Source organism: Brassica napus, chromosome A3 (assembly GCF_020379485.1).
Source record: "Brassica napus cultivar Da-Ae chromosome A3, Da-Ae, whole genome shotgun sequence".
NCBI classification, from domain to species: Eukaryota; Viridiplantae; Streptophyta; class Magnoliopsida; order Brassicales; family Brassicaceae; genus Brassica; species Brassica napus.
The window spans coordinates 7,295,141-7,311,996 of NC_063436.1; the positions used below are offsets into that span (position 1 = coordinate 7,295,141).

The 16,856-nt window shown below is 34.6% G+C and overlaps 4 protein-coding genes and 3 non-coding genes across 7 annotated transcripts; 1 reads left to right on the forward strand and 6 right to left on the reverse strand.

Annotated features, from left to right (window-relative positions):
- Positions 1–2,506: 2,506 nt before the first annotated feature.
- Positions 2,507–4,726, reverse strand: LOC125603618 (MYB-like transcription factor ETC2). Its single transcript, XM_048774506.1, has 3 exons — positions 4,288–4,726; positions 4,033–4,120; positions 2,507–2,755 (listed from the first exon to the last, which is right to left on the reverse strand). The coding sequence occupies exons 1-3, from the start codon at positions 4,358–4,360 to the stop codon at positions 2,659–2,661; spliced, it is 258 nt and encodes an 85-aa protein (XP_048630463.1). The 5' UTR covers positions 4,361–4,726; the 3' UTR covers positions 2,507–2,658.
- A 1,693-nt stretch (positions 4,727–6,419) lies between these two features.
- On the forward strand, positions 6,420–8,130 carry LOC106441708 (thylakoidal processing peptidase 1, chloroplastic-like). Its single transcript, XM_048774513.1, has 5 exons — positions 6,420–7,215; positions 7,306–7,374; positions 7,578–7,664; positions 7,750–7,817; positions 7,886–8,130. Exons 1-5 carry the CDS (start codon positions 7,102–7,104, stop codon positions 7,971–7,973), a joined length of 426 nt encoding a protein of 141 aa, XP_048630470.1. The 5' UTR covers positions 6,420–7,101; the 3' UTR covers positions 7,974–8,130.
- Positions 8,131–8,301: 171 nt separating this feature from the next.
- Positions 8,302–8,386, reverse strand: LOC125607333. The gene has a single exon (XR_007338493.1). It is a non-coding gene; the product is annotated as a small nucleolar RNA snoR114 (small nucleolar RNA).
- A 4-nt stretch (positions 8,387–8,390) lies between these two features.
- On the reverse strand, positions 8,391–8,461 carry TRNAG-GCC. The gene has a single exon. It is a non-coding gene; the product is annotated as a tRNA-Gly (tRNA).
- Positions 8,462–8,991: 530 nt separating this feature from the next.
- LOC106441707 (mitogen-activated protein kinase kinase kinase 20) lies at positions 8,992–10,688 on the reverse strand. Its single transcript, XM_013883488.3, has one exon. The coding sequence runs from the start codon at positions 10,104–10,106 to the stop codon at positions 9,111–9,113; it is 996 nt and encodes a 331-aa protein (XP_013738942.1). The 5' UTR covers positions 10,107–10,688; the 3' UTR covers positions 8,992–9,110.
- Positions 10,689–11,414: 726 nt separating this feature from the next.
- TRNAG-GCC lies at positions 11,415–11,485 on the reverse strand. Its single transcript has one exon. It is a non-coding gene; the product is annotated as a tRNA-Gly (tRNA).
- Positions 11,486–11,656: 171 nt separating this feature from the next.
- LOC106387870 (B3 domain-containing transcription repressor VAL1-like) lies at positions 11,657–15,997 on the reverse strand. The gene is made up of 12 exons (XM_048774524.1): positions 15,718–15,997; positions 15,403–15,640; positions 15,126–15,207; positions 14,938–15,039; positions 14,326–14,855; positions 14,146–14,242; positions 13,894–14,068; positions 13,722–13,798; positions 12,990–13,364; positions 12,857–12,906; positions 12,606–12,784; positions 11,657–12,521 (listed from the first exon to the last, which is right to left on the reverse strand). Exons 2-12 carry the CDS (start codon positions 15,528–15,530, stop codon positions 11,965–11,967), a joined length of 2,352 nt encoding a protein of 783 aa, XP_048630481.1. The 5' UTR covers positions 15,531–15,640; positions 15,718–15,997; the 3' UTR covers positions 11,657–11,964.
- Positions 15,998–16,856: the final 859 nt, after the last annotated feature.

Below are 16,856 nucleotides of genomic sequence, written 5' to 3' on the forward strand. Positions count from 1 at the left end.
ATGATTTGTTGTTTGTTGACTTCTTCTTTGATTTGATTTTTGGGTTTTAGTTTAAAGAAAAGAACAAAGATGCGAGTTTTATCTATGATGGAAGAAGGTATGTTATGAAGTGTAACATTGAGAAATAAGAGGTAAATATGAGAGAAGATCGAAGATGCGAAAGTGGTTTGATAAATTAATAAACAAATAAAGATATAATAAAAAAGTGAGGTAATAGTTTTTGATAAAAAAGAAGTGATATGCATGTCTTTAACCTCATATAAAATGTGTGATAAGTATTCAAAGTGACTTATTATGTAATTGCTATTAGAAAAAGTGTGTATAATTCACTTTGAATACTTATCACACATTTTATGAGGTTAAAGACATGCATAAAATCATTTAGTATCTACAGAGCCGTGCGAGCACTAACACCTGCCCAAAGCGATAGAAAATATTTTTCTTATGAATCTACAATAATAAAAGCTATCCTAGCTTAGTGTAACAGAACCATGGAACAAATCATTTTTCATCTAAATGTAAAAGAACCATAGAACAAATAATTTACCCAATTTCTAGAGAAAAATAACTGTTTCCATATTTTGCATTTTTATTCTAATATCTGTTTTTTAGCTTTCTGCTTACACATAAAACTATTAACGAAGCTATGTTTTATAGTTGTTTTCTATAATATCTAATTAAATGAAATAAATCTTAAGAAGTGCTTTAAAACTTTTTTTAAAATAGATGCCCTTAAGCCAAGTTACAAAAAGAAGAAATATTTGATGCCCTAGGCCAATGTTTATTTTTTCCTAAGCACGGCTCTGAGTATCTACTATGGTGATTCACTGTATTCCAATATCATTCCGTGTTTTCCCCTATTTTCTACTTCGTGTGAATTGAACAAAGTCCTAATAGTTTTGCGCTGTCACAGAGTTATGTTGGGTCGTAATCGAAGTTGTAGCGCCTAGCCAGTGGCCACATGCAGTGATCCACCAAGGCACCAACTAAGCTTTTGTTTTCTTGTACCCTTTAAAACAAAAAATCAGTGTTGGTATTCTAGACATATATACACGAGAAGTACTACTACAGAAAACTTCTATTGTTTTAGCTAAGTTTTCCTATTTCTTTTACAAGAAAACTGTACCTGACTATGTTTCAGGTCAATTATTTGTCTCAGTGATGATAAATTAAGTTACTGTCGGAAATTGACGCATCAATTTCTTGTCTAGTTAGTTCTCAAAAAAAAGATCCTTGTCTAGTCAAGGCTAAACTTGGCTTTTTTTTGTAACAATAGTCAAGGCTAAAGTTGTTACATCTGGTTCAGATCAGATTCTTAGGTGCTCATCAGAGCTTTATCTTCGGGACGACGATCGATTAAACTCTACGAAGTGCTTTCGGATATCGAAACGATCCTCTATATTTTCTTCCTGTCGTTTTAGCTTCATCAAGAGAGATCTTAACGGACCCGCGGACTTATATGCTAAGGCCTGCTTACTTTCTGGTCCAAATCCTTATTATCTCTTAAACTCTAATTATTAATGAAGCTGTGTTGTCCAACAAAAAAAGTCAAGGCTAAAGTTGCATGTACTGAAACCATAAAGAATAATATATATTTCATTCCAAAAAAAAAAAGATACGTTATGGTAGCTGCTAAATTATATAGCTGTATTAAGGACAGAGAAACTGACCCCTACGTACGACCTGAAACAGCATGTATAAACTGTTCACTCTTTACTACTTCTTTTTTAACATAACTATTTACTGTTTCTTACGATGATCTTCTGAGTGTCAGTATATTCGTCTTTCTTAATTAGAAGAATATTTAATCTAGAAGTGCCATTTTCTGGGAAGATAGAATTTACTTGTACGGTGTTCTAAGTTACATTGAATTCTTTGTCATTATACATTTGTAAGAGTAAGGTTATTCAGAATTTCTAGCGTGGTTGATCGAATATTAATCTCCCGATCTCCGCGCTAATTTTATTATTATTATGGAAAAGAAAAATCGAAATCATTGAATAGAAAATAATTCTTGAACCTTGAACTTCAGCAGAAATCTTGTTATAGATTTGTATTCATCAGAAAATAATATTTTCATCTCAACTGACCACATTTATGGCTAAAATATTATTCCATTCTGTAATATTTAAAATTCATGGTATATATATTTTACTCCAGCACATAATTTATTCTGATGTAATATTCAAAATTCATGTTTAGACCATCTCCAACTCAAACCTATTTTTTTTTCTATAATTCTCACAAAATAGAGTAATTTTATTATAGAGGAGAAAATAGAAGGATTTCACTTATAGAATGAAAAAGTGAAAAAGTGAAATCCTTCTACTTTTTACTTTATAATAGAGTAACTCTATAATAGAGTAAACCATTGGAGCAAAATTTATTTTCTAATATACTTAATTCTATTGTTGTGAGAATTATAAAAGAAAAAATAGGTTTGGATTGGAGATGCTCTTACACTCGAGGTTCTTGTGGTTTCCGCTGTAGATTTGTAAATATACGATGATAAGATAAACACAATGAAGCTTTTACTGTCCACAATAACAAAAATTATTGTCCATAACTTCAGTTTTTTATTTTCCAGTAATAACAAAAAGGAAGGAAGAGAAACAGAAGAAAACAAAACATGAAGATTTTTAGAGAATAGAGTTGACTTTATTTGTTTGAGAAATAGTCATTATTTTTCATTATCCAATATCTTTCTATCTCACTTGCACTTCGTCCTGCCACTCTTCCCGCTATTAGATCCCACCTGGTTCAGTTTAGGTCAAATATATTATCAGTTCTACTTTTTTTTTTTGGGTCTAATTATCAGTTCTACTTCATTATAAAATTTTGGACTAATAGTGTTAAACCTGAAGTTCTGTTTACAATTATTTAAAAGTTTTCAAGTCAGCACTATTATAAAGTGGGACATGCTCATTTCAATTATAATTAATATTAAAATTAATGAGCTAACCAAACATCTTTGGAAGTGATAAATAGTACTCCTTCCATTTTAATTTAATTGTCGATGTAAAGTAAAATTTTCGTTTCAAAATAAGTGTCGTTTTAGAATTTCAATGCAAGACTAATTAACAATATTCTCCAGTTTATTTTTCTATTGATTAAAATATAGTTATGTGTATAGGTAATGATATTTTATTTTAGAAATATACAAAACTAAATATTTTTTAATTTGTGCGCATAGACCTAAAACAACAATTAAAATAAAACGGATAGAGCAGTAATGTTCTAGTTAGAGGTATCATAGTCTTTCCTCCAGACTAAAGATTAAATGTAAGCTACTAATTATGTGGTAAAACTTTTCCCTGTTTTAATGAACAAGGAAACTCCTATCAGATTTTTGAAAAAATTGCTACATATAGTGTAATATCATAAAACCGGTAAAATTTAGTATACATTGTCAATATATCTACTGTTTAAACAAAATAATTGGTTTGAAAAATGTACATGATAGAATACAAAGAAAAAAAAATATAGAAAATCATAAATGTGTTGTGTTATTAATAAATGGTTCAACATATTATTTTACTGAGATAAAAATATAGAGACTAGAGAGTTGCCATTTCAAAGAACTAGAAGAAAACACTCTATTAACAAAACAAACAAAAGACTCTCTAAACTTACGACAAAAACTAAGAAAGGATTACATTTGACAAACTAACCACACAGAGTGGCTTATCTGGATTCAAATCAACTTTACAGCACTAAACATGTGTAGCTATGCAGATGTGAGACTATGTTTTAGACTTCATTTGAATATCCAGAGTGAGAATCCATTCATAGGCCTTATCATTCTTTTGGGATTAGTCTGAACCTCTCTATAGATAAGGGAAAATAAACAAAAAAATCATTTGACAAACTAGGTTTATAATTTAATATAAGTTTGTATAAATATAACTTGGTACAGTACATGTATCTTTAAAAATAATATGGTGGACGCCATTGCTTCACGTTACACATATTCATACACACACATATTACCGACAAGGGATAAAATATGTAAACAGAAGAAGAGATTGTTACCTATTACCGACAAGTCTGTACATTCGAGAGATGAGGTCTTCTTCTTGTTCGGTCATATTGATAAACTCCCATTTGATACTAGTCACTTCTGCATTTTACTTAGTTTTATTCAACAAATAATCAAATATATAAAATAATTTAAGGGAGGGAAGTTAATTTAGTAAAAAGAATTTAGGTAAGAAAATAATTCAAAGTAGTGGATGAGTACAGACCTAAACGAAGAACCATTAAATATTAACTAAATCAAAGAGAGACCTTCGGAGTTATATCGAATGAACTTGGTTTGCTTGTGACTTCGAAGGCGATGAAGACGGTTGGTATCATCCATTAGTATTGGAAACTCGAAGAAGACAAAGATTATTTAGAAAACTAAAAATAAGGAGTTTGGAGAGGTAGACAATACTTATAGAGACAAGCCCTGAAGGGGATAACAAAGAGGTAGATAAAAGTATATAGAGAGTAAGAAGAGGAAAGAGGCAGACCCACACCCCCACCCACTGGCCAATGAACATTTTTTTGGTATTGTTAATATTTAATATTTCTATATTTTTTTTAAAAGATACGAAATGTGTTAATTGTTTCTAGTTTTTAGAATAATTTACGGTTTTTATTTTCCAAAAACTATTTTTCATCCAATCAATAATTTGGAGAAAGAAAGAAAAAAGTTTCAAAAATAATAATTAGGAGAAATGGATTTTTCTAAAATTTAGAAAAAAAGCTTTTGTTGTAACTACCTAATTTTAGAGAAATTACCTAAATTACCATATTCCTGATATAATTTTTCAGGTTTACTTTAACCACATTTATATTCGAGGTAAATAGACATTTTCAACTCTAGTGTTAATTAATATATATTTAAAGTTTAGATTTGATGGATTGGGTTTTCGAACGTGGGATACAAGATTTAACAATTATATAAATAAATATTTAAAAGTTAGTTTTCTTTTGTAAAAAATAGTTTCAAGAAGAACTTTTGAATTTTAAAAATAAAATTTGAATAAAATCAAATTTTTTTTAATAAAATAGTTTAAATTTGAAAACGTATAATTCGTAAACTATAAAAAATATTATTTTATTTATTTAAATAATTAATTATATTTATGTATCTATAAAGCAATGATAGAAAGATCTTTTATCTTTTTTAATGAAGAAATTGTGTATGAAAATATCGATTTAATGAATATAAACATTAATTTTGGTACCAAAAGGAATGTAAAAGTAAAATTTTTCCTTCAGACTTAAGGTTTAGAGGTAAGAGACGAGGGTTTTGGAGGTGGAGTTTAAAATTTTTAAAAATAAATAAATTCATATTACAATTTTAAAAATAGTTTCAGAAAATATTTTCGAATTTCAAAAAGAAAATTAAGAAAAAAAATTCGAAATTTTTTATAAAAAAAATTGGAATTTAAAAACATATAATTCAAAACTATAATTTTTTATTATTATTTATTTATATTTTATATCTATAAGACAACAAGTAGAATGATCTTTTGACGATTTAATAAAATTTATTTTGGTTATTTTCTTATTTGTGAACTCTTTTGGTGACAAAAATCTTAAAATTGGCTATTTGAGATAATTGTCTATTGCATTATAGAATTAACTCATTAAGGATATTAACATAACTGACTCTTTGAAAATTAACATGAGCACGATATGTAGAAAATTGACTTCTCAAATAGTATTGTAGATATATTTTTAACAATAAAATTAAAATTGGTAAAAAATACAAAGGAATTTAGAGCTTAGAATTTTTTTTTTTAAAACATGAGACATAGGTCACTTCAACAAACATTAATTCTTAGAGTTTGACGAGACAAAAGGGCATCTTTTATATATGTGACAAAAGGACATCTTATTTCTAACGTATCATTTCTATACGAGTCATGACAAATTTTAAAACCAGATCAATAAATATGAACTGGACAAAAAATGCAAATTTAGCTGAATGGTAGTTGTTTGATTAATTAACTTGGTCCACAATGTATATCTTAAGTGGTCCAACGATTATAAATGATGTAATAACAAATAAATTCACGTACCAAACCCCATTAAAACGATGTATGAGTGAAAATAATGGGTTTGTTCATCTTAGCTAGGCTCACCTAGACAAAAGAAAAAACTCAACATGTGATTGTGAGATTTTACTTAGCCGTCGTCCTTGTTAAGTGTCAACATTAAATTATTTCTCTGGCCAAAAGATGTACTACTTTTGTTTAAAAGAACATCATTACTTTCCACTCCATAATTTACTGCAAAATGGAGTGAAAAATAGAATAGTGAAGAAACAAAAAAGTGATTACTCCATAAATAGAGAATTTTTTATTTTTTGTTCATACTCCATTTCCCACTCTATTTTTGGAGTAAATTATGGAGAGGAGATGGAGATGACCTTAGCTCCAATATCTCACTTTTTCATTGTAACCTAATTTGATACTTAAATGCTAGCTAAAACGTAAATTAGTTTCTATGACCGCAAGTCATAGCTTTTTAGTATTAGTTTTATGCATTCACTAGAAAATTCTTTATAAAATATACATAACTAATACTTGAAAACAAAAAATTTCAAAGAATTAAAACTAACACGAACATGATTCACACCTAGATTTACTTACATGAGTAATTTTAGGTTTTGATGGTGTCACTTGGAGATAATAGAATACAAGAAAGCACTACAAACAAGAGTGGTACAAAAGAAACACGATGCTACTTTTTTTTATCGAATCGACGCTACATTTTTTGTTGCAATTAAACTGGACTACACAAAGTGTAACATGATGGTACAAAGTAAAACCATCTAACTGTGAGGGTAAAAAAATATATACATCTTCAGTGATCGCGTAAGGGCCGAGAAGGTACTGTTTCTGAGCAAGCTCTTATGATAAAGGTGGCATCTTTAGGACTGTAATAGTTATCTTTAGGACTCTTTACGTTTATTAGAACGTTATTGTTATAGCTAAGCTTGATTGATGTAGGTTGTTCTGTAGGTAGTAGTTATGCGTTAGTTACTCTTATGCTTTTATTGAATATGTACAGATTCTTATAGTAAACTTGATTACACTGATGTGAATGTTGTTCTACTTCCATGGTCTAAAACTCTGTGTGTGTGCCCAGGTCTCCTACTTATTCAGGAAGCCAGAGGTTTCAGATATAGTAATCTTCAAGGCTCCTCCAATTTTAGTGGTAGGTGACAGTTTCAAAGATTTTGCTTCAACCTTTGTGTGGTATCTTATATTCTTGATTAAGTATTTGATGTTATCTTTTGAATTGCAGGAACATGGTTACAGCTTGAATGATGTTTTCATAAAGAGGATAGTTGCAAGTGAAGGTGACTGGGTTGAAGTAAGCCCCTTTAATCCAATCCACTTGTTCATTGATCCTATTTTCATCTCATCCATTAAAGTCTTTGTTCGCCTCGGGTCGGTATTTTACTTTAGAGGCTTTCTTGGAAAGCAAGTTTTCTCAGAAAATAGACTTAACCTTTTTCTCTGATTTTTTCTTTTTTATTAGGTTGTTGTTTTTAACCTATGGATATGGTAATGCAGGTTCGTGATGGGAAGCTCTTTGTGAATGAAAATGTGCAAGAAGAAGAGTTTGTCTTGGAGCCAATGTCATATGGAATGGAACCAATGGTGAGCAAATTGTACTTATTATTACCACATGTTCATCCTTGTTTAAAGTAATAGATTGTTGATAACGTTTTCTCCTCATCTGCAGTCTGTTCCCAAAGGTTATGTCTTTGTACTCGGAGACAATCGCAACAAGAGCTTTGATTCTCGTAACTGGTAAATCTCGAAGCGTATCATGAGCATTCTTGTGATCAGTTTTTAATTGTTGGGGATTGTGTATGCAGGGGTCCTCTCCCAATAGAGAACATTGTTGGAAGATCTGTTCCGGTATTGGCCACCGAGCAAAGTATCAGACACCATATACCATCATGACCAAGCTGTTGTGACAAAGGGACAGGTTACTGTTTCATGATAAAGAATGAAACTTTTGTTTGTATATTTACAGTCTTGTAAACATGTCTTGTTTATTATAAAAAAAAACTACAGTATTATATTAAAATCTAATTAGAGGACCCATTATTTTGAGACATTGTTATATGTTAAGGACAGAGCGGAAGAAAGTGTTAGAACCAAAAAAAAAAAAAAAATCTCTGGGACATTGTTATATGTTAGAAGAAAATGTTCATAATTAGAATACAAAGATAAACACAATGAGAAGAGAATGTTAGTTAAGAAAAAGTTTGAAAAATAAACAAAAGAAGAGCTCAGTGGTGGCATATCTCATCACATTAAGCAGATGACTGCGAAGGACCCAACCAACGCTATTGCCAATTTCTTCACAGCTCTTTATGCACCAGCCGGGAATCGAACCCGGGTCTGTACCGTGGCAGGGTACTATTCTACCACTAGACCACTGGTGCTGATTGATTACTTGATTACAGAGATGTTATTTACCCTCAATCTTTATACATCCACAAGACGGAAACAGAATGGGAAGGAGAGAGAGAGAGAGTTTGGGGTTTCAGATCTTATTTACAGAATGATTGTTCATCAGGCAAGCAGAGTTGATCATGATATTGTTTTGATAGTGACCTAGCAAGAATAAATATGTGGCAGAATCACCGAGGTTTGTAAACCTGGTTTGGGTAGTTAACCATAAATGGAGCTCATATACAATGCCTAGATGATTATCTTGATATAATTTGTTTACCTGTTCAGGGTGTTCTGTAATCTTGTGTTGTTTCAAAGACAAACACCCCAATTCTGGGAAACTGTTATATCAATGCTTGAATATTGTAAGCCAGTTATTTTTCTTAGTAATAATCATGGAAGTTATAAAAGTTATAGTAATAAACAATCTCCAAGCGAACTTGTACACATACACATATATACAATTCAACTAGTCAAAGGAGAAAAGATATATATAGCATAATAAGAAGAAGAAACGATGAAGTATCAAATTGTTTTATAGACAAAAAGCCAATATACATAATTCTCTACCAAATCAATTAAAATAAACGAGATGAACTACTGATTAAAGAAGATGAGGTAGTGGAAACAGGAGCAAAGCTAGGCCATGATGGTCTTGCTAGGCATGACTTGAGCAGCAGCAAGCACACGAATGGTTTTGGTTGTAGAAACATTCCTTCTAACAAAGTTCGCCAGTTGCAGAGCTGATTCTGCCTTTATATTATCACTCACAGGAGAAGGCTGTGTGATCATCTTCCCCTCGTCTCCACGTACGAAGATATGCTTCAACAATCTTGTCGCGTCTTTTGTCCTCGGCGCAAAGCAAGTCATGATAAAGAGTTTTGCTTCGAAAGGAAGGTAACTCGGAATCAGCGGCTCTTGGCCATTCATGAGATCATCCACTTCATAGTGCTTATGCCACCATGGTCCCTCCCCAGTGTACATCTCCAGTACACAGCACCCCAACGACCACAAGTCGAGGTCTTTCCCTGTCTCCCCGTACGAAACCGAGTCAGGAGACATGTAGATCGATGTTCCCGCGAACGGATGATTAGGTTCCCACCAGCTACTGTCTCCTTCCCTTCTCGACAAGCCGAAATCAGAAATCTTCAACTCGAAAGAAGATCTCCACGCGCCGTTGTTGTTGACGTAGCTAGGGAAAACGAGGATGTTCTCTGGTTTGAGGTCGCAGTGAACGTAACCGTGTGCGTGAATCGTGGCTAACCCTTGGAGAAGCATACGAGTAAAGTCTCTGATCATAGGATCAGGCAGCTTATTGTCTTTGAATGTTTTGATGAAACTCATCAGGCTTCCACCAGGAGCGTACTCCAAGGGAATCTTGTACTCCACGCTACCATTAAATCGGTTGAGACTTGCTTCCACTCTTGTCTCGTAGCACTGGACGATTCTCGGACACCCTTTAAATTCAGACAGTATTTGAACCTCTCTGAATAGAGACTCGGCATGTTGACTGTCGGAGGTTTTGACGGCTACAGAAATCATAGCGCCGTCGTAGCGTACGCCTTGATAGAGACTGACCGAACCAAACGAACCTTGACCGAGGAGCTTAACAAAGAACAAATCTGGTCCTGCCATTGCAAACAGTTGAAGATGGATTCTCAAAGCTTAGAAGAACGAAACCCTAAGTGAAGTGAAATATGAGAGACTTCGCAAATAACGTTTGATCAGAGAGCGTCGCAACAAATAAAATATATACGGATACGGATAACGCGTCGACAACTCCCAATTTCCTTTTTCTGCAACTCTCAGTTTCCTTTTTTTTTTATATTTCACAACAAAAGATAATGTAGTCACCAACCCAAAAAGGAAAATAGCAAAATCTGTCTTTGTTCCCACAATCCAATACAGTATATTCTTAAACGTTGGATCGATTATTTTATTTTTACGTAATTGCTTGTATTAGGACTATAATCGTTAAAATTTCGATTTTAACTAAAAATAAAATGTCTTGAATTCCTTTTAAATATACACAGCATGTGTTATCAACTTATCACTAAGCAAAAAAAAACTATACCAATGGATATTCCATTTATAACAAGAATAATTAAATAGAGAAGTGTGAATCTAATAGAACTGCTTCGGCTTTATTCATTCACGTATAACAGTATATATACAACTTCTCATAACCGATTTTGGTTAGAGATAACTCTTATCTCTAAATACATCATTATCTCAATATTATACATGATTATCCATAACCTCCAATACTCTCCCTCAAGTTGGGAATATGAAAGTTTCTAACACCCAACTTGATACCATGTTAAATTCGGGTTTATTATGGGCTTCCAATTCAAAATCAATTGGCAATTAGTGGATTGGCCCTATCCCTTTATATATTACTTAATGTCCCATTGATTTTCTAATGTGGGATGCATATCCCTTAATACACCTCCTCGAGATGATGGCTCTTATCGGCCAGAAATTTCGAAAACTTTTTAAGACAGTTATACTCGGTCGAGCGAGTCAATTACAACCTATATACCCGGTCGGGTAGGGTTAATATTAATTAGGGGTTTAACTTATTAGGATCTGGGCTCTGATACCATGTTAATCTAATAGAACTGCTTCGGCTTTATTCATTCACGTATAAGAGTATATATACAACTTCTCATAACCGACTTTGGTTAGAGATAACTCCTATCTCTAAATACATCATTATCTCAATATTATACATGATTATCCACAACCTCCAATAAGAAGTGCTTTCAGTACAGTTATTTATAACCTCAATTCAAAATGGATTCGAATTTATATAATCATGAACAGATTAAAAAAAATTGTAAGAGCTCAGTCACCAGGCAATGACATCTGAGAGAGTCAGAAGAACACGATGGACCCAACCATCGCTAAGCCAATATCATCACAGCTCCTCTACGACAAATCTGCACCAGCCGGGAATCGAACCCGGGTCTGTACCGTGGCAGGGTACTATTCTACCACTAGACCACTGGTGCTTTGATGTGCAAAGAAGACCATATAAATTAATTGAAGGATCAAAGGTCTAACGTTTAGCTTAACCGCTGGCTAAATACAAAGACAAGGAAAGGGAAAGACGGCATAAGATACAACTTAGGGGAACACAAAAGTTCTGATAAAACAGCCAGCATATAAGATAAGAAGAAAAATAAAAATTTAAACCTAATGCTTTCCATGTAAGGTTGAAACACAACAACAAATTCAACTGTTTCATCACCAAACACCAAAGCTCCATTTTAACTTATGCAAAACCTAGATCAATGGAGACAGCCTAAAACCCACCACCACCAAACTCAACAAAGACCATAAAAACCAAAACAAAAATGCAAAAGCTTATTTCTGCCTAAAACTATGAGAAAATCAAACACAAAACTGTACTCATCTCCTCTTGGTGTCCTTCATTACAGAACATATTAAGATAAGGTAGCTATGAGTTTAGTTTTTTGTTTTCTTCATATTAGGTAGCAGCTTTTAACTCTTCACAGCTTGCAGCCTCTCCTCCTAGCTCCGTTAACCCTAAAACCTCATCAGCCACACCCGAACACTCTCGTCCTTTAGTGTCCTCTTTCTCAGCTTCAACGTCTTCTCTGTTATAAGGATCACTGTTCAGATCAATCCTCCCTTCCTTCTCTCCGTTATTCTCATCAGTCTCACCCCGTTCCGTCGCTTCCTTGTTGTTGTGCTCCTCATATGCTTCTGCTGCTGCTGCTATTTCATCTCGCTCTAACTGCTTCTTCTTCCTCCTCATCATCAACGTTTTGAACCTTCTCTTCACCGTGCTGCACACCGTACACCCACACGTGGGCTTGTGCCTACCTTTACCACTCGGCGGCTGAATGCACACTATGCAAGAGCATCCAACCCTGTGTCTTGGATGTCTCGTCGTCGTCGCAACCTCTGAGTCGCCTCCTAGAGCGTCTCCTAAGACTGCCGCACTCGCCGCGCTCGCTAGTGCATCCAGACCCGACGGTTCTTCCTCAGTTTTTGCCGCCTGGATTCTTCTCTTCTTGTACTCTAAACATATAGACAAAAGACAGTTAAGTGTCTTGAGACTTGAAACACCATCCATAAAATGCTTGCAACAAGTTAGATTCATACCTTTTCCGGCTCTAAGAACATTCTCAAGATCTTTAAGACTCTCCTCAGGTGCAGAACACGAACACCTGTTCACGTCCCAAACATTGTCTGAACATGTCCACTTTGCGGGGAGAAGAGCGTCTACAGGCAACCTTCTCCATTTAGTGCAGTCGTCACACGATGCCCATCGTTCTTGCTCACTGGTTCACAAAAGATATTCGTTACTAAAATGGCTTGAAAAGCTGACTTGGGAAGTGAAAGAAAGAACTTACCCTGAAGGTTTTGAAGTAAGTATCGTCCTCTTTCCAAAGACGGGAGGTTCCTGTGCATGCCATAAAAACAAGAAACATGACTTAGCTGAGGGCAGTCAAGTAAAAAAACTTACTCACACGATCTACCACTTACGTCAAACTCTTCAAACTCATGATCCTCGACCACGACAACGGTGGGCTTTGCATTAGGAGAAGGACGGAGCAACTCCTGAGCTTCTTCCCAAGTGACTCTCACCTCTTCACTACGCAAAAGCAGTCTCTTATTTTTAGCCCCAATGGTTCGAGTCCTCTTCTTGTCTTTAACACGTGAAGGATCATCGCAAATCCTGCCTCCATTCATCTCACTCTTCTTCAAGCTGCTACCAACACCATAAGGTGAGCTCAAATGCTCAGGCACACCTTTCAGTTCTTCCGGAATTTGTGAGGAAGCGTTAATGGAGGTCGGGTTCTCTGTAACACCAGAGGATGATGTGTCCTCGTTTGAAGTACCGTTCGTGAGCCCACACCCCTGTTTAAAAAATATTGGATAAGAATGGAGCTAAGCAGAAGAAAAAAAACTAGCACATTCTGTTAAATTCAGGTTTATTATGGGCTTCCAGGTTAAAACCACCACAAGTAAATGACCCTAACCATTTATATATTATTTATGTCCCAGATGTTCGAGATGATGGTTCTTTTGACCATTAATCTCGACAATTATTCTAATATAGGATTCGGGTCAGATTAGCTGGACCGATTCGGGATCAGTCGGACCTCTTTTGGGCCTAATAGATTGGGCTCGGTTGGAAAGTGTGTGTTCGGACTCTGATACCATGTTAAATTCAGGCTCACATTCCTTACAAAACTAGTTAGTAGAAACCCAAACCTGCATGTCTACAGTATAAGCTGCCTTCCTGGCACCCATGATTAGTTTGCCACCAGGATCAACCCGGCTGAAAGTTACTGTAACAAGGCGAAGAAGAATCTCCACACAATGAGAGAACGCAGAAAAAAAAAACAAGAATGTACTCAGAATCTCTATATAAAGTTGCTTGTACCTGTATCACCAGCTTGTAGCATCATGGACTGTATGCAGGGAGTGACACCTTCTAAGACATACATTCTACTGTTGTTATTGGGCCAGAATCTGAACTGGAACGTCCACTCTTTACCCCTCACATCTTGAATCTTCAGAGGAATGCCTTCAGATTGACTAATGGGAGGAAAATAAGCCTACACAACACCATCCCCACTCTTGAGTCTTTAGATCTTTAGATAGAGAGATCTCAATGGACAATGTGAAAAGTTACCTCTGCACAGGCTTTTGGAAGAACTAGACGACCAATGCGACCGGCATCACTTGCACTAAGAGTTTTCTCAAAAAGAGGTACAATGTTCAAATTCAAACTAAAAAGAAAACTGTTAAGGAAAAAAAGATGGGAGTTTTGTGTCCAAAGTAAAACGTTGAGCAAAGACTAAAAAAAGGATACTTTCCAGAGATCTGCTGAAGCTCTTTATCAGTATACTTTGGCCAATACCGAGGAAGTAAATGGCCTTTCCCACGCCCTTCCACAGGAGGCCTACCAATCCGGGCCTGAGCAGATTTGCTAGTCCCAGGAGGAGTTCCAGGGACAGATTTTGAAGGCTTTTGAAGTATACTAGAAGCAGAGCATTGGCCAATGTGGGAGTGAGATTGAGAAGCAGCAGCCATTAGTTTATTCCCGCCCACAGGGTTTGCAAAAGATGGGCTATAAGGAAGTGTTGCCAAAGCCACATTCAAAGATGGCTGTGACGGTTCATGCATTTCCCCAGCATTATTATTATTAGTATTATTATCTGGTTTCATAAAATTAGCAAACCCACGGTGAGCCATGAACTCTTCTCTTTTATCATCTCCATTGACTAGTGGCTGAGAAAAGAGATCAGCTTCGCTTCTTATACTAATTCCACTTTCTCCATTTGTATGTGGGCTGTTCATTGCCAATCTGCTAAACACAACTGGATTCTCACCTCTCTTATTCTGCAAAAGAAAAAGAGAATCGTTTAATAAGACAGAACCATTAGAACAACAGCTTGTAATAATAATATTCCAAAACTCTCACCAGATTGAGTTGATGGCAGTTAGTACAGGAAGTACAACCAACACCACCATAGTCCATAAACTCGACCATGAGCTTAGAGGCAATGCATCCACAATGAAGTCTCTGTCACATTACAGAATCTCAATCAAACCAATATTACAGAGAAAATTAACAAAAAAAGAGAGAGTTATTAAAAAAACAAAACCAACCTTGTTGCATAAATAGCAATCCCTCCAACCAGATTGCTCCAAATGGAATGTTTCACAGAACAGAGAAGTCTCGTAAGCCGATCTATTAAATTAACACACAATCATTGCAAAATCAATCATCACTTATGTCTGTGTATTAATTGTATTCTATTTATAGATCAAAAAGAGTCAAGATTGACAAATAGTCAAAGAGACAAGAACACAAACATACTGTAATAAAAGACAAGAACAGAAGATCGAGACTTTGTGTCCCCAATGAGATTAGAGAGAGAGGTACCCGCAACGAAAGCAGAGATCAGCGAGAGAACCAGATCGAAGAGGCCAGCCTTTCTTCCATTCAACAGTAGAGGTCGAGCCACAAGATGCGTTCATGCACACCTTTGACCCCGTTTTGACTTCAAACATCCTCAAAAGTCACAACCTTTCCCACCAATTGAAATCGGGAAAAGTCTTAAAACCCTAACGGCGCCGGAGAGACGAATCGGAGGTGGAATCGACGTGAATTGGAGGAGGGACTAGTCATGAACATGCATATCGACGTGGGTCAATCTAAGTCAGCGTTAGAGATTAGAGGAGGTTGAGTGAAACTCACGGTGGGGAGTAGAAGAAGAAGAAGACGGCGAATTGAGAGAGAAGAGGGGACTGTAACGGCGACGAGGTTTGTGTTTTTGTTTTGTTTTTTCGTTTATTTTTTTCGATGTAAAATTAAAATTATGGGTCAGATAGAGAGAGAAGGGGAAGATATAGAGAGAGAGAGAGAGAGAGAGGGCATGCAAGGAGAAGGGATTGAGAGGAAAAGAAACGCAAAAAAACGCATGCACGACACTTGAGCACACGCCGCTTAAGACCAAAGTGATAAACAGAGATTAGATGTGAAAGAAAGTGAAAGACTATTTTGTGTTTTTTTTCTTCTTTTAAATTCACTTTTTTGACTTTTTATTTTTGGTTAAGATTTTGTTTACATTTTATGGATATGAATTAGGATTTGTATGAATCCAATCTTTTCTGGGAAAATAAGATATTTTTGTTTCCCTACCATACTCACGATTAATGCGTATGATGACGTAATTTTATTATATGTTTTTGTGTCAAATTGGGTTATAAAATCACTTTTTTGCTTAAAAGGGATCTAAAAACTTGTTTATGCTTCTTTTTTTACTTTTGGGAAAATTATGAATGATAGAGCAATGCATGACAGTTGAATACACACACATAGATAGAAGTCTTTCCCTTTATGGTCTTTTGTGTTTTGTTGAATACCATAAATTTTTATAAGATCAAGATTTGTATTTTCCGAACGATTATATAGTTTGTTTGGTATCTTGATTGACTCGGATATTTTGAGTGCATTCAAACAAAACTTGGATACTTTATAACCAAAACCTATAGCATCCAACCCTGATTTAACTATTTTTTTGGCAACTCCCCGATTTAACTATATATGTGATAAATTTTATTTCATAATCAAAATTTTCCAGAATATGAAAACAAATATTGTCTAAATAGTTGATAAACAAATAATAATAAGTAATTAAACCATCAATAGAAGATAAATACTGCATATATATACTTTTGATCGAATACACGTCTTTCTTTTCGTTATTTCGTATTACATAATACATGATTCGTATATTTTGCCTGCCTTTCATTATATTTTAATCAGATTTAGACTTCAAATACATGAAATTTAGATAAAATATTTATTCCTTAAATTCAGATACCAAATCTAAA